Source organism: Aythya fuligula, chromosome 1, assembly GCF_009819795.1.
Source record: "Aythya fuligula isolate bAytFul2 chromosome 1, bAytFul2.pri, whole genome shotgun sequence".
Classification (NCBI taxonomy): Eukaryota; Metazoa; Chordata; class Aves; order Anseriformes; family Anatidae; genus Aythya; species Aythya fuligula.
The window spans coordinates 57,389,871-57,411,019 of NC_045559.1; the positions used below are offsets into that span (position 1 = coordinate 57,389,871).

The window sequence follows — 21,149 nt, forward strand, 5'->3', positions numbered from 1 at the left end:
GAAGAACTTCTTTAATGAAAGGGTTGTTAGACACTGGAACAGGCTGCCCAGGGACATGGGCATAGCTATGACTGAATAGAGATAGAGGACGTAGATGAACTTTGTCGAAGAGCCAGGTTTAGTGGAACAACTAGTTAGTTATTTGTGCAATTAGATTAAAGCTGCTGATGTAATTGAAGAGTTACAGAAAAAGAGATGAGCCACGATGTATTAGTGCAGTCCTTTATCTTCAGCATTTAAAATAATCCATTACATTTAAGAAACAATTTGCATAAATGACATTTCAGGACAAGGGTATCACAAACAATGCATACAAAACTTCAAATATTCGCATTTTGACAAAGTAAGCTGCTACAGAATGGCATCTTGTTTCACAAGGACAACTTCAGAGTGGAGGCAAGTGCATTTCAGCCACAGTAGCATAAACAGCATGCAAAACATGACTTTTAACAGATGCAATGTCCATGTTTGAAACATTAAATAAAAATTAAGATACATTGAACAAGCACTTGAAACATAGGCCATGCTATAAAATGCCCCATAATTAAACAATGCATGTAATGCAATGCATGTATTATGATAGAATGGTCATAGTCACGTTAGACGTGTTCTTCCAATGTTCCTAAGACCCTGTTTTGGTTGAAGCTCAAAGTAGTTTCTTCCCAAGATGTTATTTCTAAAGACGTAGCAAATCACTAAGACGTAATCTCCCATTGCTTTGGAAAAAGCATTCTCCTCCTCCTGATTTTGAATTGCATTTCAAATTTTCATATCAAGTTGAACAAACCTGTTTTACCTAGTGGCACAATTACTATGTTCTAAGAGTTCCTTTCTCAGGTTTTTCAGGCTTCAGGAAATGTTCCCTTCAAAATACATACTCTGCTTCATTTTGTGCGATGTTTTTACAAGGGATAGAACAGAAGTGCACTAGAGCAATTTATTTTCTAACAAGGCATTTTGAAGAAAGTTTTCATATCATGTACCTGTGGCCAAGGTCCTTGGACACTGAGGAACAACTGACTAGAAGTCATTTCCCTTACTAAAAAAAGTACACAAATCTGTAAAAATGGACTACAAAACCACAGTGCTGGTAATGCCCTTTTTTTTTTTTTTAGACCTTTATGATAGACATGATATACATTACTAAATGTATGTACACAATTTGTGTGGCACATTGAACTTCTATGGGCAAGTTTTGTATCAATAAAAATAGACTAATATAAAATGTTAAAAACAAGCTATTTAACTTGTATCACATGATTTTATATATGACATTTTAAAAGGACCATTATATATTAAATGATCATTTTCAAGTACATTATGATTCAATTTCATAGACAACAACATGTCTATACCAAGTATTCCAGCAGTATCTATTACCAATAATCTGAAATATGCAAAATATAATTTGTAAACTTAGAAACTTAATCCCATATCTCTCCATTTTAAACCTACTCAATTTCTGTATGCAAGATTCTTGTCTTAAACGGGAACAAAGTATTGGAGTATAATCTGCACAAATTTTGGCACAAAAGCCAAAAGTACTTCTCACACAGACCCAGTGAGAATAAATATAATTATATTTTCAAGAATGACTAGTAATTTGGGTTTCTGCTTTGCAGACACAAGAATATCCAGAATACATTTTGAAAAACTTAGGCCCTCACCCAACAGAATACAGAAAGCAGAAGGTGAAATTGTTCTGCTGTACTCTAAGATCACTCCCAATGATAATATGCTTTTGAGAATAAAGGTCAGAATGCCCTAAGTTAAAAATTCTTAATACCCATTAAGATCAAAGATCAGTATATACACAAATTAGAGGTTAGACTTAAGATCTGTATGACCTCCACTAGATAAATATTATATACAGACATTTGCTTCCCCACCCCAACCCCATGGCCAACATTATGCTTAAGTGTTTATCTTTAAACTCACCATTACAGTTGACAAGTATTGAATGTTCTTATTTAAAACAGTGAATGCTTCTTCTGTAACTGCTATTCTCAAAACAGCTTATAATACTGGCATTCCTTAATGTAACATAGGCTAAGTTCTAGTTCCAGTAATTGCAGGAGTACCAGAAGTTGGCCTAATATGAACCTTTTTTCTTCAAATTCTTTTCAGAATGATAGTTTTATTAGACTTTGCTCTAAAAAAATACAACATAAGCATAGTACATTTTATCTACAAATTTGTCATCTCATAATTGCATTGCTATATGTAAATATATATATTTTTTAAAAACATTATGGTTTAATGGTGGCAAAAAAGTACTTCGCCAGCTCTTTCCCACTGCAAATCGTAATAAATGCTTGCCTTTAAAAGGTAGTATTTCACTATTACAAGTGGCACAATCCATTAAGCAGGCTTAGTCTAAAATATATATATATATAATGTAGTTGAAATTAGTTTCTTTCCAGTGGATTTCAGAAACTATCCGCATTTTATAGAATGTTTCATTACCAGTCACTGGAGCGGTCTCTTCAAGCTGGGGAGTCAGATCACCATGTCTATTATGAAAACTGAAGGTAAAAGAAAGGGGTACAGAAATAGATTTTTCAATTGGTAGGTGCTTCTGTTTCTGTTTTCCCTATTGGTGCCTCAGGAAAAAGTAGTTTCCTAAGTATGTTTGCATAGAATGGTCCATACACTTGTTTATTAAAGTTTACAATGCTTGCATACTGAGATCCAACAAATTCCATCTCTGTCTGAATCACAGAAAGGCCTCCTGGCACAGCAGGCATACACTTCTGGAAACTTGGAAGAGCAAGCAAGCTTTTCATGAATAACTGGATCCGTTTATCTGAAACATAATATAAAGCATGCTCAGAACAAATGTAAATGCAAGATGAAACCATACTCACTTCACAAGCACCCTGTAACTCAGCACAAGAAATCCAACAATCTAGATAACTATCCTCTCCCTTTCCCAAGCCCATCTTGCAGAGTGAAACACTGAAAGTTTTTGACAGCTGACTCCTGCAAGGCAGACCTGTTCAACAAGTTAGCAAGTCCACTTCCTTTCAGGTAAAAAAGGAAAACACTCAGGTTTAAACCCAAACTGACAGAAGAGAGATGAGTATCACACATTTTCTATATTCCCCTCCAGAAATCTAGTATCTCTAAGCTTGTTTGCAAGGACACAAACTTTCTAGCTACAACTAACCATGCTCCGCAGCATACCAACAGCATAGCCCCCCAGTAAACAATATTTCTTTACTCTTTTGACACAGTATTTTACTGCTGTAAGAAAGTGGCTTTTAAGCATAATTAGAAAGCTGGTTGAGATCACTGGAGGTAAGTTTTAAACTTAGCAGCTTATACAGACACATACAGTAAGATAATTATGTGTTCTTACTAACCGATCAAGGAACAGACAGGATTATTCTCTTCAACAATACTAGCAATTTGACCCATTAAATTATTCTGCGTTTCTGCATTGAGAGTAGGAAGACCTCTTTCAGATAGAGACCCATTCACTTTGCTGCAAATCTGGACACCAATAGCATTCAGAGCTTCCTTCAAATCAAAAGTTCTGGAAGAAAGAAAGAAAAGAAAAGAAACTTTTATGGCTTCCGTAGCAGTTTCAGGTGAATTCACTACTCCTTTTTCCTTTCGTTTTCACTGCGGAGAGCAGGCTGAGAGTATAGATGAAGTTGTCATTTGATCTTGCAGATGTGTACTTCTACAGATACATGAGAAATCTTTGCCTGTAAGATAAGGATACTAATTGGGATTCAAGTGGGAAAAGTCATTTTAAGTGTGCAGCGATGACACCAATTCACTTTGACCTTATGCTTACATATTATCCAGAGCCAAATTCATAACATTTCATGAGGAAAAAAGTAAAATAACTTCATTTGAAACACTAAGACCCCCATGAGACTTGCTTGTAGTGCAAGTTGCAGTAGTATTAGCAGCAGACAGATAGCTTAAACTACCTAGAGTAAGTTTGAAGGAACTGGCAAAAATGACTTGGTGGATGTACTGCCACAGCCTCTCAGGTATTAGAACAGTCCAGTTGGAATGGATCTATAAAGATCATTGAGCCTAAATGGATGACCACTTCAGGACTAACCAAAAGTTAGAGTATATTAAAGGCATTACCCAAACACTTCTTGAATACTGACAGGCACAAGTAATCAACCAACTCCTGTTACAGCATATGATCACCCTCACAGTAAAGAAAGTTTTCCTTTTTACCTAGTCTGAACCTCTCTTGATGCAGCTTTGTACCATTCTTATTTATTCTGTCATTGGTTACCAGAGAGAACAGATCAGCACAGAGTCCAGAGAAGGGTGACGAAGCTGGTGAGGGGTCTGGAGAACAAGTCCTATGAGGAGAGGCTGAGGGAGCTGGGCTTGTTCAGCCTGGAGAAAAGGAGGCTCAGGGGCGACCTTATCACACTCTACTACGGGTACCTTACAGGAGGCTGGAGTGAGGTGAGGGTTGGTCTGTTCTCCCATGTGCCTGGTGACAAGATGAGGGTGAACAGGCTAAAGTTGTGCCAGGGGTGATTTAGGTTGGATATTAGGAAAAACATCTTTAGTGAGAGGGTTGTGAGACATTGGAACGGGCTGCCCAGGGAAGTGGTGGAGTCACCATCCCTGGAAGTCTTTAAAAGACGTTTAGATGTAGAGCTTAGGGATATGGTTCAGTAGAGGACTTGTTAGTGTTAGGTCAGAGGTTGGACTTGATGATCTTGAGGTCTCTTCCAACCTAGACATTTCTGTGATTTCCCTTCCTTGGGAGTGGTAGAGCAGTAAGATCACCTCTCAGCCTCCTTTTCTCCAGACTAACCAACCCAAGTGTCCTCAGTTTCTTCTCCTTATAGGACATGCCTTCCAGCTCCCTTACCAGCCTTGTTGCCCTCATCTGGATGCTTTCAAGTACCTTAACATCCTTTTTATATTGTAGAGTCCAGAACTGCACACAATATCCAAGGTGAAGCTGCACCAATGCAAAATATATTGTGGAAGAGAATCACCTCCTGTGACTGGCTGGCTGTACTGTGTTTAATGCACCCTAAAATGCAGTTGCCCTTTTGGTTGCAAAGGCACGCTGCTGGCTCACATTGAGCCTGCTGTTGACCAGCACCCCAGATCCTTTTCTGCAGGGCTGCTCACTAGCCACTTGGCTCCCAGCACGTACTCATAGCTTGTGTTATCAAGACTATACAAGTGAACTTTAGGGCTAGGCTCCAAAGTCTGCAAAAGTTACACCATCAAGACTAAGACTTCATTAAAAAACAACTTTGAAAATGTGTCAAGTGCAGTGTACTTCCATTGTATAGGGCTTCAGATGGCACTAAATTTTCATCTGTATCTATTATCAACAAGCAGTGGCTATGACATTTGAACTGTTCCCAGGAGTTCTCAGATCCACTTGGTTATTTCCTGTTAACAAATACGAGGAGTGATAAACAAGGCCTTACTTCTTGCTCATGCCTTCAAGAAGAGGAACGGAGACCCTTTTCAGTTGGTCAGCAAAATCCGGCACATCTACAATTGCTGCACCCACCATATTGTTTGTTATGAGGCAAACACAAGCTATTATTTTTAACTGATTCAGCTTTTCTCTCAACTCTTGAAGACGAACTTCATCTGTTATTAGAGTCTAGAAGCAGAACAATAATACCGGTTTAGGAATATGGAGGAAAGAGACAGGATTTAGTCATGAAACATTAACATTTTCAATTAACAAACATACAAAGTCAGAAGAAACAGCAGCCTAAGTGTTCTGAATATGAAGTACTGCACAAAGTGACATCATGAGTACCAGAAGTCAGTCTGTGGTAGGGAAGAAAAGTAATGCCTCCAGTTCAGAGAACACTGAAGAAACTGCTTTTTATTTTTCCTCACTGACAACAATTTGTGGCCAACAGTTCAGCCCACAATATCAGATGCTTGGGGAATCCAAGGGACATGGAAGTGATCAGAGTTACAGACAAAATAGTCTTCTGGATTTAGCTGTCCTTTGAAAAATGCCATGATCTGCAACTGATGGGTAGTGATGAACAGCTGTGCATGACAAACCAGTTTAACCATCAGAGCAATTTCCGCAAGCCACCTATAACCTACTACAAACTAAAAAGCCAGCTGATCATTCCAATAATGCAATTCCCACAGCAAGATCTGGTTTTGTGTTTTTTTTTGTTTCCTTTTTAAGGTTATAGAATGAGCTCATTCTATCAAGTCCCACCCCCCCCACACACTGAGAAGCAGGGAATTAACATCCAGCTGTTTGTAGTAATTTCATACTGTGACAATGTGACAACCTAGATCCAGAGGATATCTGTATATAGCTCTTATTCAAAATTGTTGAAAGGAAGGTAAAAGAAAGGTAGTGTCCCTTTCTTCCACTCAAAGGGCGTGCTAAGAGCATCCCTGCATAGCTTCCAAGTTCTCTGCCAAGCCACTAACTATAGCTAAGATGTTCACTACAGTTGATAATTTTAACCCTGACTGACAGCCAATTTCAAGCTGACTTTATTTAAAGCAGCAGAGGTCAGTAATCGGTAGCAGGAGGGAAAACTCAATGATTCTTGAAGCAGTAGTTTATATGCATTGAGAAATGGTGAGTATCTACCGTAGGGAGAGCTTCATGTTTTTAAATGATTGAGCGTAAGGACGATTCACAGCTTGATCCCACCAATCCCTGTTTCTGCTGTGAGGAAAACCAAGACACCACAGACAGTTCCCTCAAAAAGAAAGCAAACCAAGTGCTGTCAGTACAAGGCCCAGCCTTTGGCCATGGCTCAGACTGCTCTTAGGGCAGAGCTGGTGAGCTATGACTAAATAGAGAGAAAGCACCCTAAACTTTTCTAGTTGATGACTTGTCTATCTCATAGTCCAGAAAATGAGACTAGCATATACTCTCCAATTTCCTAGTTTACTATTCAGAAGATTAAGAACTGCAAGAGAATATTCATTTATTGTCATTAATATCAGGATTATTATACTGCAGGAATATTTTCTTATAGCTAGAACTCTTAAGACACTGAAACATACTTCTTACCTCTGGAATTGTTTTGTGGTAATCCCATTGTAACAGTTTCAAGTAGCCATTGTTTAGCACCAGTGTAGGACTAATATTTGATTTAGAACTATGATCAGCACCAGAGGATGATGAAGATTCATCAGAAATGGATGACAATTCATCTTCTATTGATTCCTTTATCCATTCCGTTGTGAGATCCAGAGCACCTATGCATTGCAAATCAGCAGATTTATTGCATGCTTCCATCAAAATAAGCAGTAGCTTGAGGAAGAGTTACATATACATAAATAAGATTAAAGTATTTCTAAAAATTAATCATAGTTGATGCTAGGCCTTCATAGAAGTCAATTTCTCCTTCACTTTTCACTGACCATCCACCGATCACCTTAATATTCTAGCTAGTTTGCATAAACCCAACAATAAATTGTTAGATTTCAACCAAGATTTTGTAGGAGGAAACAAAAATTAAGTCCAAGACCCCAAACCACTTTTTCCTCTTTCAGGGAGGCCATTTATTTGTTGGGGCACAAGGCTGGAAAGAAGAGGTGAAAGAAAGTATATCAACAATGAATGAAAGTTTTTAAAGAGTTCTTTGACAGCCTGCATATGTGAACACTGCAGACTTTATCAGTAGCTCAGGGTTCCCATTTTAGAAGCCTCTGCTTCAGATGTCAGTAAGCTTACTTCCCCCCCCCCAAAACATTCTCCTAAAGACCACTTAGCAGTAGTATACGGAATCTGAAGTAGTGGATGAAGTTGACCTTAAGAAACTTTTCAGAGCTTGTGTTTTGTTTATTAAAAAGATACTGATCCCATCCCTTCCAACTTCCAGGCACATTGTTTTTCCTTGTTTACCTCAGACTATCAGATTTCCTGGCTACAAAAGAGAAAGTCTCACCTTTCAATATGTAGGGCTACTGTCTGGAGGCAGAAAAGAGCCACTGTTGTTTCTTTAGATACCAATCAATTAGACAAATACAAATTTGGCAGAAAATGCCACAGGTAACAGACGAAAATGCTTAAAAACAGACTAAGCAATTAACCATTGGTAGCTTGCTTGTCAAAGAACTTTTTGTATTACTTTCTTCTTTTCCAAAGAAGAAATTGGAATTTTCCTCTAAGTAGCTGTAATTGAGAGACTTTATAGCATGTCTTTAAATAGTTTTTTTTTTTTTTTTTTTAAAGTAAAGGTTTAAGTAAAATACAGCATGATACCTACTTGGTGTTTCTTCGAGAATTTCCTGGAATTTTGTTCTTTCATAGTCCACCAAGTTACGCTGAAGGTACGGTCTAAGGCACTGAATTGTATAATTGGCCATATCCATTTTCATCAGGTCCAGAACATGGAATATTTGTCTGAAGAGAGAAAGTTTAAAGTAAGGTAATTAGAATAGACTATATGTTTTAAACAGTATATGCATTAGCACTGTAAGCCCAGTTCTAGAAGGAGCCTCCTTCATTGGTATCAGTGTAGCAGACAACGTTACTTATTTACCAAGATACCCAAAGGATGCATGCAATAAGCAGTTCAAGGAGGAACAGTAAGAATATGCCCTTTTAATTTTATAAGGATGAAGAAGACCAAACCAGCTGTCTCAGAAATGTATGTTATTGTAAGAGTGCGTTTTGTTGTTGTTCAGTGGCTTAACTATTCAGATTTCATAGTTTTAATCTAGGTGTTCTACCCATTTCATTAAGGTAAACGTAATATTCCAGTCGCAGAATGCCATAGCACCGCTCCCCCAGCTGTAATGCTTCTGCTTCTACTTTGAAAACTGTTATTATGCAGATTGCCATCACTGAAGACTAGGACTTTTTCCCCCCCTTCTTCCACTGCCCAGTATGCTCTATCAGGTTAGAGATTTCCCCCCCGCCCCCCGTATAAAAACAGCTAAATACCAACCTCAGCAATTCCACGATATTGTCAGTTGCTTTTAACTGTTTTATATCATCGTCTCTAATTGGAGCGCATAACTTCCCCATAGTATTGATGATATAGTTAGCTAGCCCGTGAATATCAACAGCATTGTGTTCTGCCTGCTGTCTTATAAGATCCGTATCTAGAACTTCACAAATTTGATTTTGAATCCTGTTTGCTCCAGGAGTCAGGAAAGAAAGAAGAATCTAAAGTAGGGGGGAAAAAATGAAAAGCTTATGAATAAAATCAAAGCACTTAGTTAACATGCTAAAATATTAAGTTCAAGTGTATTTAGCTGACTAACAAAATATATTAAGACTGGACATCATCTAAAGTAGCAGGAAAAAGCCATATTAAAAGGATCACAGTACAGTTCTGCAAAAACGCTCGAAGTCTGCTGACATGCTTTCTGGTTCAGACTCTTTCAAAAATCTTAAGTTAGTAAATGCTCGCTCTACAGAACAGCTTCCCCATTTTTGGAAGACTTAGTATTGTGAGAGGATTGAAGATTTTTATGTTCCTTCTTGCACTGATCACGAGGGAATCTATTTGGGCAGGTACAATCACATTTACACTCCTGGTCACGCACTGAACTCAGAATGTAGCCAAACTAGTACAGGTGCAAAGCTTTGAGAAAAGAGCTGATTTGCAGCTAACCATCCTGCAACAAAAGCTGATTGGACATACTACTATGTGTGTAGCCATATTCACTGTTAATACAAATCTATTTTAGACACCTATTGCTACTGTAGTTCTGAATAATAAGTTTCTTCTTAGAAGTAGGAACTTGAAGGTGTTGGCTTTTTTCTAAGTTAACAAACTCTTCAGTGAAATAAGAGGCTCTCAGACCCAAGCTGCAAAAACAATATTGGAGGGGGAGAAAAAAATGTTACCTCCTTTATTTCCTCAAAGAGCTTGATAGCATGTTCGTATTCCGGAGGATCTTCATTCAGTTCCGATTCCAAATGATCCCAAAATGCCTTATGTACAATTCGTTTCACTGTGCCCACTAAGCTGTGGAATAAGTCAATTACAGACAGAAAAAGAGACTACTAAATAGCTTGGTATACCTTGGTCAAAGTGCTTTAGGTTAGCCTAATGACTTTTTGGGAAACACAACTCATTGACACTCGTCATGTGACCTGCAACACTATCTTTCTTGTGCTGTGGATCATCAGCTCCTAAAACATGATTTATACCAAATAGTCTTTTCTAAAACACTACTTTAGTAAATGGTGCTAGCAATTCAGATTTAGACATACCTTCCCTTTTTCCTTATCAAATACATACTGATTCACTAACCTTGTGTACTATGTGCTAAGTCTTAAAAACTATTCCTTTGTATAGCTAATTATCACTTAAGGGATCTGCACAATTAAAAACCTGTTTGTCTTTTTACATGTATGCTTTCCAGAGGAAAGATGAGGTGTTTTTTTAAGTCAAAAATCAAGGAAATTTTAAATATATATATATATATACACACTAGGGTATTTCTGGAGAACTTCTGCATCTCTTCTGAGGTAGTATTAGAGATAAGCTTATGATGAGCTTTACCTTCTTATCACCATAGGACAAAGATGCTACTATAGGTTACATAGAAGCCCATCATTTCATCTTTTTCACAGAACACCACTCCTCATCTTCACTAAAGGAATTGATATGGCATTAGCCTTTTACTTTCCACATTATATTTAAGACAGAGCATCATATTCTCCAAGACAGCACATCAACTCAGCTGGACTACAGAATTTGTTCTGAGCAAGACAGCTGACTCCTAGAGTTGTTATAAAAAAACATAGGCATTCAGAAATGCAGCAGGTTTTTTTTTTTTTTTTTTTTTTTTTTTTTTTTTTTTTTTTTTTTGGGGGGGGGTAGGTTGCTGTTATTTTGGTTTTCTTTTTATTTTAGGTGCTCCTGCATTTCTCCTCTCTTCTCAAACCCGCTTTATTTTTTTGCAAAATTCATGTTCCTACCTGTTCTGTGGAAGGTCTTCATGTTTTATGCAGAAATTTGCATTTACAGCAATTTCATGAGCTAATGTCAAGTCTGTCAGATTTCTTGCAGCTGCCATCAGTTCATCAAATGTAACCATCTTGGGAGGACTTGCTGAAGGAACAAATGATCAAGTCAAAACACTATAGTAGATGAAAGCAATTGAAAGCTTTAATAAAAGTTAGCAGCCTTGCATGAAAGTAACAAGGCAATAAATATTGTTCCTTGATAACCGGACTCTAGTACTTTAGAAGAAACAAGCTAGGATTACCAGACCTTTATATCTTCTTAAAACACTAACTCAGGAAACTCCCAGCTTATCGGGGGTGTGTGCACACGGGTGGGTAATACCACGTAAACCTCATAACATTTTGAAAAGCAGTTTCATATTTTCACATCTTAACTGAGGTGGCTTTTTTCATTTAAAACAAGATCTTATACTCCACAGATTTTCTGTAGACGGTTCTATAAAACCCACCAGAGCAAAAGCACAGGCAGTAACAGATACCAGATTTCCATTATAATCCTGAGCACATGGTAACAGCTACATCATGCTTTTATTGCCTGTAAAGAAGGTTCTGAAGATACTGACTTAAGAACCCCTCACTTATGTACCATAGCAGATGCATCATTAAGTTATACTCCCTTTTCACAAATACGTATCAAGGATGTTACAGAAAATTTAAAGCAGGAGTAAATTTCTAAAACGCAAGCTTCTAAACTCCCAAATTCTCTCATTTAATTTTTGTGATTGTCCTGTCATTAGTCTTTGGAAGCTTAAAGAACCAGCTGCCAATTGCAGCTCCACTAACATACTGATTTTAATATAAGATTTCACTTATACAGATGCTAAATGAGTTGTGTGTATGATCTAAGAACGCTTACAGATATGAGCATTAAGCACATTTTATGCAGGGTTTTATTTATCAGTGCTCATTCAAAATACCTTCTCTTGTGTAAACACGTTTTCTGTTTGATCCTGGTATTTAATCAAAGAATAAAAGCTATTGTATTAACTTCATGTACCTTTGTGTAGCCTATAAATTAGTTTTATAATAGATTTCATTTTTAACTGTATGGACCAAACAGAAGAAATCCACCCTTTGCATATAAAGTCACACATAGTTGGTTGAGTGGGAGGTGGGAGACTGCTACTAATGTTAAGATTAGCTTAAGACTAGGATATCCATGGTGGCTCACTCTCCTTAAGCTAAGGGAAGCAGCACACAGGAAGCCCTCACAGGTACAGCTATTAGTGGTATTGCACTCAAAGAGATGCGCTGCTCCACTGCCAAGAGAAAGCCATGCCTTTCCCTAATACTCTTAAACACAGAATCAGACTCCATGGTTCTACCCGCTACGTGAAAGAGAAATAGAATAGGTTCGTCTTCCGTGTCTCTGCATAGCCCAGGTAAGGTTGAAATATGCTTACAAGCTGGGGAACTGGGTTTGCTTGAAGAATCGCTGTTAAAGCTCTGTCTTGAATACTCAGAGTCACTCGAAGAAGCTGTGCTTTCAGAGAGGCGCGAAGAATCTGAATCACTGTTCTGGTCATCGCTGAGAGGCATCGTGATTCACGTTAGCTGATACAGTAAACAAGACCTGAAAGACAAAACACACATCTCACAAAAGCAGCACTTCCTATGTTTTTTGATTCTCAAAGCTGGGCACTGACCATTATACTGTGAACAAGGAAGAAGTAGTCACCTTTCTGAAAAAGTGTTACAAAAAGGATCTGGCTTTACACATGCAGAATCATGCAGTTATTAATAAATGACATCTCTACTTTCTGCTGTTTCATACCTTACTGACTCTAACATAACCATTCTGTAAACTGGTTAGATTTAAAACATAAAGGACCACCCACAGTAAACCCAAAGCTGCTTGCTGTCAGAACGTTGGAAGTTCTGTCTTAAAATGTAAAGGCACTCCATTTCTCACGGTGTTACATCATCCCACCACGTGACTTCACCATCAAGTAATTTTTAGCAATTAGCTTCTTTCCACAAAGAGACTGCACTGAGAGTACAAACTCTGAAGCAAACAAAGAGCTTGCTAGGGAAAAACAGGCAAATAATTCAGAATATTAAGCTTCTGGCAGGGCGTCTCAGGAAGCCTGACCTGCTGCTTTAGGTGTCTCTTTGCTCACTCTCAGACTGACAATGGCATAGACTCAGTAAGTACTCCTTCAAGGGAGGAAGTGTTTTAATTCAAACAGCAACTCTGAGCCTCTAGCACTACATTCAGCATATGCGACAACCTCATGAGAACTATCATGCTTCATTGTGCTTCTGTCTGCATAAGGAAACTGCCTCCCAGGCAGATAATCCACAACTACAGAGAATTTGGACGGCTGCATAGTTCAATGGAGATGATTAATAGTTTTAACACAGGAAGCAAGTAGTATGTTAACGACCATATTAAAATGAGAAACTGGAAGTCAAGTCATAACTACTCCCAAAGGAATTTGGCCCAGATTCCAAAAGTAGCTGTCCATCTTTGGTTACGGCCACAAAGTATTCTGTAGTAGACTTCATTAAGAGACACAGCCAGTAACGCTTCTATCAGCAAGTTGTTTCACTTGCTGTGAGTCAATGTATTGTAGGGTTGAGAGGTGGACAAAAGGGGATAAGGATGAAGACTTCTTTATGTTGGCTCCCAGGATCAGATTAGCATGTTTGGTTTCTTGAGTACCAGCTCACAGTGGACATACCTTTAGAACTTGTTGAGTTATTCCACTGATGAATACTTCCCTGTTAATTGAGATGATTAACAGTTAGGTGTTTGTTTCCTCCCTCCTCCTTCCCCAGGAGGAAGGAAGATGTATTTGAGTGCCTTTTTGCTACAATGTTATGCTGGTTTTTGTCAAGAGACTTATATCAGCAAGAACAGCTGACAGCTTATCAACTTACTGGGGAAGCCAGTAAGAGACTTTTAATCACTGTATAGGAGGTCATAGGTTTTAGACTTACAGCTTTAGCTGTGATACTTCTTTTAACTTTTATTAGAAGTGATAAAATCAACGTTGTAACAAAATTGAAAACAAACAGGTATTTAAAGTAGTGTTGTCTAGACAAGACAGCAAGTTGCAAGAAAACCTGGAAAACTAAGAGGCTCTGAGATTTGACTTGGAAATTGCATTTGTCTAAGTTACAATTATGAATGACTCATGTTCATGTTACGCAAGAATCAAGCTATTTCTTCTAGTAAAATTTGTGTTACAGACCTCTAAAGCTGACTAGAAACTACTTGTGATGAGTAACCAAAGTGTAGAAACACTGCATGTTCCTGATACAGAACTGCTTACTTATAGTAACCCTACAGAGCCTGCAAAACATACATTAACCCCCATCTATTGCTTCTGGATCAACACCAGAACACACTGTTTCCAGGTTTTCATCATGTAAAAAGCCTCTTTGTGAATATTTTAAGTAACTAACCTTTAAAAAGTTAATGTTGCATGTGGTCCATGGGAAAAAGTGATTAGCGTTGTTAGACGTGTACTGGCCCAAAAGGTCTTGTAAATCCCTCACCTAGTAAGAGCGCTTCGAGATGTATCTAAGGCTCAGGTCTAGGTATTAAGAGAACACAGAAGAGATCAACACAATTAAAGAAAAATTCTCTCATAGTTTATACATCATTTTAAGATCTTTCACTTAGCCGTAAAATTCAAACAACAAATATTCACATTAGTAATATTCAGACTTGTAGAGTGCTCCTAACAGAAGTAGGGAACCAGCCACAGAAGCAAGTCAGCACTGCCATTTTCTATCAGTCTCATACTCAAGACCAAGCAGTTAATGTATACAGGATTTTCATTTCCACCTTAAGTCTTCATATGGCACTTCTAGAAAGTATCTTTTGACAACAAGTCTTTGCATCTCCAAAGATGTTACCTATTTTGATGTACTGGGACCATACCTGCTCTTGCACATACACAGACAGCAGACGTGCCAGTAGGGGCCTTCAGAAAGTTTGCTTTAAATCAGTTCTAACAATGCAACATCTGAATAAACACCACAATACTTGCCACGATGAGTATATTTCCTAGTAGTGTGCCAGAAACAGAATAGTAAAGGAAGAAAGTGGGTGTATTTTGCAAGAATTTAGCAATAATGTTCTGAACTAAGTTTAGGAGAGAAGGTAGAAAGTACAAAGTAAACGCAGGTGAACACACAAGCAGCATCTGGATGCGCCATCTACAGTTTAACTGTGCTGCACAACAGCTAGAAAGGATAAAGGGAAGAGCATTCACTGAGAACATCAAAGAAGTACAAATCAGAAAGGGCTTTTCTAATTACTTACAACAATAGGGCACCGAGTTCCTCCGTCCTTTCTTTACAGCACACACCGAAAGCGCTCTGCCTCACGCCTTGGCAGGCAGCTCAGAGCTTCTCAGAAGTTACCGAGGGCCGAGCTCACACGTAACTTTAAGCGTAGACACGCCGAACAACACCTCAATCTCCCCAAAATCGCCTGACGTTTCCCCGCTCCCCGTGCTGCCGCCGGGGCGCCCCGCGGAGCCCTCCTCCTCCTCCTCCTCCTCCTCCCCCGGCCGGCTCCGGCTCCGGCTCCTCCTCCTCTTCCTCGGCAGCGGCCGAGCCAAACAAACAGCGTCTCCAGGGCCGGGCCGAGGGGGGAGGAAGGAGAAGGGGGGCCGAGCTCTGCCTGCCCCGCTGGGGCCACCCCGGCCGCCGGGACCCCCGGGGAAGGACCCGGGGATGGGAGCCGCGGCTCCGCGCTGCCGGCGAAGCCCCGGGGCTGCCCGTGCAAGGACAGGGCAGGGCAGCTCAGGGCAGCCCGCAGCGGAGCCCACCGCCCCCTAACCCGCCCCCCGCCCCTCAGAGCGGCTCCCTCGGAGCCGCGCTGGCCCCGCGGTGCCGGTCCCGGTGCCCCCCGCTCACCGCAGCTCGGCCTCCTCCGGCGCGGCGCTCGCCGGGGCTTTAAACGCCCCCCCCCGCCCTTATGTAGCCGGCCCGGGCGCTGAGTGCCTTACCCCGGGCGCGACCATCTCTGGCGGGGCTGTGTCACGCCGTCCTGCCCGCTCACCGCTGCCAGCCCCGGAGTATTAGGGCAGTGTTTCCCTTCTCGAATAAACACGGAGCAGGTTTTCTCGCCGTACCCGGGTCCGAGCGGCAGGCGAGGAGCGGCAGGGGGTGAGAAGGGAGGGATCCTTCGGGGATCTCCCCCCCCCCATGCAGAATGGGCGCTGCCGGCGGTGTTTACGGAAGAGCCGCCTCGCTCCGCGCTCGCCCCGCTGAGCGCCGCCTCCCGGGGCCGCTGCGCCCCCAGAGCGGAGGGAGGGAGGACAAGGGGTAGAGAGGGCTGCCCGGTGCTGTCAGGGGAAGGGGCAGCGCCTCAGGGCTGTGTCGCCCCCTCTGTGTGCACATGGCTGCTCAGGGAGCTCTAACGAGCTTTGCCTGCCCTCCCGACTGAAGGGGGGTGAGCCCCCCGCCATTTTGTCCCCCCCCCCCCCCCCTTGCTCCTGCCCCCCCCCCGCCATCTTACCGCGGGGCGTTCAGCCGCCCCATTGCTCACGGCTGTGGCATTGCGAGGCCCGCCGAGGAACGTGGCACCAAGCACGGAAACACTGTCATTATAAATGCCTGGCTGCTGAACGCACTGACCTCAGGCACCTGGTGATGACCCTGTCACGGTCACCGCCGAGTCCTGTCACGGGGGGGATCTGCGCTGCCAGCGCCTCGCCTACCGGGAAGCACGGAGGGCGAAAGGCTGGCAGTCATCTCTGGGGCAGGGACTCACGAAATCAAGCCCTGTGGGATAGATACTGTGTTCACACTGACCAAAGCCCGCTGTAGGTCCTATTAATTCTCCCCCTGCTCTAAAAGCGAGGTGCTTGCTCACAGAGATGCACAGCACCTGTCAGCCCTGCAGCTTTGCTTCGAGTCCAGCCGTCAGAGACATTAAATGGGATTAAGTCCACCAGGCTAATCCGCTTGGTTCCATAAGGGAGACGGTATTTTAAATAACCATTTGTACTGCTTTGCCCCAGTTTTTGCATGTCACGTGGCAATGACGATCAGACAGGCTCATACGAGCTTTGGAGAAGATGGACTGTGACAGCCTACAGCTGGACAACGTTGTGCAGGGCTGTTTTCACTTCCAAAGACATTGTTTATTACCTTCTTCATCCATTTTGGACTGCTGATGCCCTTTGTTAGTTAACCAGCTGTATCATTTAAAACCGTATGAATAGCACTTGGAGCAAACACCAGGGCCCGTGATTCAGGGACCATTTTGTGTACTCCCTCTGTGAGCCAGCAGTTGCGAAAGCCTGTGGTGCTCAGTGGCTCAGCCTGCACATGGGGCAAAAGGGATGCCCCAGCATCACCATAGTTAGTAAACTAACTTCTAAAAATATGCCAAAAAGGGATGGCTTTAAAACATCATTTTATTTTAGCCACAGCAGTGCCTTTCTGCCACGACACATTAGCTATTTTGGAGACCACTCTAAAGTACCTAGCTTTCTTTATGGCTCTACAGAGAGACAGAGGCATCTGTATGTATCACAGAGGCACTGAGGGCTTGCTTAAAGATTCCAGTGCAAAAGCCAAGAATAAGATAGACACTGCAGTACCCAGCACTTAGCCACCTTTTTGGTTTCAATTCCTTCACTGTCCAGAGACAGTGAAGCTATAGGCTGCTATCTAGATCTTGAAATAAATTACCGACTGTGGAGATTTTCACCACAGAAATGTCACTAATTTCTTATCATCTGCAGCTTCTGAAATGGGAACCAGGAAAATAATTTTGCAGCTTTTAAATTCATTCTAGTCAATTAAGAATATCAGTGTCCATATCTAATGTAGGACATGCAGGCACAAGTTCAAAAGTTAGACTGGTGTCTCTCTTTGGTCTTAATTATTGGCCTTTCATTAGAAAACCGCTGGTAATTGAAATGAAGGACTAATGTGTGCTCAGCCTTTGCAGCGAGTTACATCATAACTCTTCCTGACTGTTATCAGTAAAACTAGCAGAGGCAATAAAGCCTACAATTAACACACTGTTTTATCCTGCCAATAGCAGCACTGCTACCGAGTGGGTAAGAAGGGCAGCTGCATCTGGCCCCGCAGGTCAGAAATGTCCCAGCATGTGGCTAACTGATGGTTAGAGTGGGAGGAGAGGGAAAGGACAAGGCTGTGTTGTTGTTTACACCAGGGCCCATGACAACTAAGTTGAGAACATAACTTGAAGTCACAAGATATTTTGTCCTAATCCTAATAACTGAGCCAGGCATACGGGCTTTAGCACTAGCAGATGGATGTTAAGACTCTGGGTTGACTGAGAACACCAAGCCCAGATTTGATAATAGGCTCAATAGTGAGACAAAAAGTCTACAAAGCAGGTGTAAAGGTGCTTTCTCAGCCTGCTCTTCAGTTGATTCTCCTGGATGCCAGGGAGAAATAAGTCTTGTGAGAATGAAACAGGATTGTTGCTTTTTTTCCCACTGAAGTGTTTAGCTCCAAATTCACACAGAGGCATAACGGAATATTGAAACTTCTGAAAGAAAACAGTACATCAGTAAACATCCCAACTGTGCCAGACTGCAGCACCTTGCCACTTTACCACTGCACCAAAGTCCTAATGCACTCTCCCCTCAACACTAGTGATCTCTCTTTCTATACAGAGGAAAAGGAGAGTTTGGCCCACAGTGTCAAATACAATAAGAAGCTGTCTGTAAAATTATATTCTAGCTTAGAAATAGTTTGCATTGGTTCCTTGGTGAGAAAAGCCTTAGTTAAGTCTTTGTCACTGCAAAGCCAGAGAAGGAGGAACAGTATGGCAGTTACCTACACTGCCTTACTACCTGAAACAGACTTCCATCCTTTGATGCCTAACACTGACAATCCTCTTGTATGCCCATCTCTCCATTTGTATGATAAACTCTATGAAGTAAGTTGCTTCAGAACAAAAATCCTGGGTCTTAAGGTACTGCTACAAAGCCTGGCTTTTCTAGGCCCTTCCTAAACAGAAATCTGAGATCCCATTTGTCCTAAAGTGTAGGACCACTAAGGCTGTGTCTAGACGTTCATTGTGGAAACTGCAGTGTTAGGTGCTTCATTTACTACTGAAGATTTCTACTCCATCTGCATTGAGATTTCTACTCCATCTGCAAACTCAACCATTTCCGTGCAAACTCACCTGTATCACCTCCAGCCACCTCTGGCAGGTATTTAGGACAACCTACTAACCCTGTGTGAGTGCTCTGCTCCTTGCTAGGGTCAAGGCAATCAGGTAAATTCTGTTATGGCACCTGTAACCTGCAGTCCCTGAATGGGACTGGATCTGGAGCCGTGATCTTGCCTGGGTCTAGGATCCACTGTCTCTGAAGAATATTCAACCTAAAATTTACTAAAAAAAAAAAAAAAAAAAAAGTACTGGAATACTGGGAATCAAAGCAAAAACCACAAAAAAATGTCTTCCAAGACAAGACTCACTCGTATATTTTTTTCTCTGATCAAATAGAGAAGCAGAAAAATTAGCACCCCAAGCCTTTATCTTGCAAGGAATTATGGCTTGCATTTGTATGTAATGAACTTCCAGTCATGGAATGATTCTTGGCAAGCAAATGCATTTCAGAATAACAAAAAGCTCAAGAAGGAAATAAATCAAATTGGCACTAGCAGTTCAACAGCCTAGGTACAGGCAGAACTGGAAGGAGCTTGTTGCTACTTACATTCTGTATTGTCTTAGAAGCACTGAAACTTCATGTAAGAGATTTCTGCCCAGAAACCTAAGTAGAGCTTTAACGCTTTATTTTCATTGATTGACTCTATGTCTTGAACAGAATTACTCTTTACTTTCATCCCACACAGATCTTTAGTACAGGCAAATATTACAGATACAGACATGAATACAGTCTTTCAAAGTTAGCTTTTTGTACAAAGACATATTAAAATGCAGGGAAGAAGAGTAACACGCCTGAGGGAGTAACTACGGGCAAGAGCATTTCCTTGCATTGTTCTTAAAAAAACAATCCCCTAAAAATCCTTTTGAAATTGACACCATTACTACTGATTGTCTGCTGGTTGTTTGCTCTTAGCCTGAGTCTAAATCCATTATTGCTTTGCTTGTTACTAGTTGTGAACCTCCTGTGATGAAATTTAGAAAATAATAATAAAAAAATCCTTTGGAGTCCATTCTGATACCCCAGCTACTCAGCATGTCTCCTGGAGAGAAGGAAGGAGGTGTTAAAAGTTGAGTTGCCTCATTTCTGTCTGAAGCATAGGTAAGTGTTGGGATGAACCCATGGAGAAGATTCTTTTAGCATGTTTTTATATTTAGGATTCTCCAGTTATAAACTGTTACTGTCCAGTTATAAACTTTGTCACAACACTTTCCTGGGTCCAGAATCTTGGGTCCAAGGACTGGAGCAGCCAGTGTTGTGCAGACACCACCCGATTCCAGGCTCCTTTACCAGCTCTGAAACAGAATAAGCCTTGCTTCCAGTTTCAAAGTGAGCAGTGAAGAGTTATCAGCACAGAGGGCTCAAGAACTGAAGAGGGACAAGCATATAAAGAGGTCAGTATAGCTGTTGCCTGCAGAGTGTCCACTGAGATTAAAACAAAATATGTGTCAGTTCCTCTTCGTCAAAATTAGGACCCACTTCCAGAATTGCAACCCACAGTTACAAAAGTCGGATGCGGTGCCCACCTTCACCTTTCATTGTGTTTGATGCGTGGACACTGTTATGGAAAAGGACACATTTACCTAAAATGTTACCAAAAAACCTCTCCCTGTAATCCGTCACTGACTAAAAGAGTACACTGAAAATATCGTCAGATATTTTAGTGAACTGGCAGAGCGGCTAAATGCCTGTCAGACAAGAGTCAGTATGTCAATCGGTCCAGTTAGGGCTCAAGAACTTTTAATGAGGCAAAATGCTGATGAATTCCGGGCGCATTTTTCACACATTTAAGCCTTCCTGCGGTATCATCTGTCCCGCAGTCTGTCACAAAGCAGTCTGCCACCGTCAGGGGACAGAAGGCGGAGCGTGCTGAGACCTCTGGAGGGAATTTGGGTCCTCAGCAGGGGGGGTGCAGGCGGCTCTCCCTGCTCCCCTCCCGCTGCCTCCCTCAGGCCGGGCCCGGCCCCGTGTGCGTGGCGGCTCCCCGGGGCGGGTCGGGGCGGGACGGGGCGGGGAGCTCGGCGCTGCCCGGCCGCCACCCCCGCCCCATCGCTCCGCGGCTGCCTCCTTCCCTTCCATCCCTCCCT

General features: G+C 41.5%; 1 protein-coding gene across 4 annotated transcripts; it reads right to left on the reverse strand.

Annotated features, from left to right (window-relative positions):
- Positions 1–214: 214 nt before the first annotated feature.
- Positions 215–15,880, reverse strand: TCP11L2 (t-complex 11 like 2). 4 transcript variants are annotated; one of them, XM_032201359.1, is made up of 12 exons: positions 15,818–15,880; positions 14,354–14,484; positions 13,627–13,666; positions 12,346–12,515; positions 10,895–11,027; positions 9,815–9,935; positions 8,907–9,127; positions 8,223–8,359; positions 7,022–7,209; positions 5,439–5,620; positions 3,366–3,538; positions 215–2,806 (listed from the first exon to the last, which is right to left on the reverse strand). In XM_032201359.1, the coding sequence occupies exons 4-12, from the start codon at positions 12,479–12,481 to the stop codon at positions 2,562–2,564; spliced, it is 1,536 nt and encodes a 511-aa protein (XP_032057250.1). In that variant the 5' UTR covers positions 12,482–12,515; positions 13,627–13,666; positions 14,354–14,484; positions 15,818–15,880; the 3' UTR covers positions 215–2,561. The 4 variants fall into 4 exon arrangements, with proteins under 4 accessions (XP_032057250.1, XP_032057240.1, XP_032057258.1 ...); XM_032201349.1 differs by lacking the exon at positions 13,627–13,666; XM_032201367.1 differs by lacking the exons at positions 13,627–13,666; positions 15,818–15,880 and adding an exon at positions 15,219–15,448.
- Between the last annotated feature and the right edge of the window lie 5,269 nt (positions 15,881–21,149).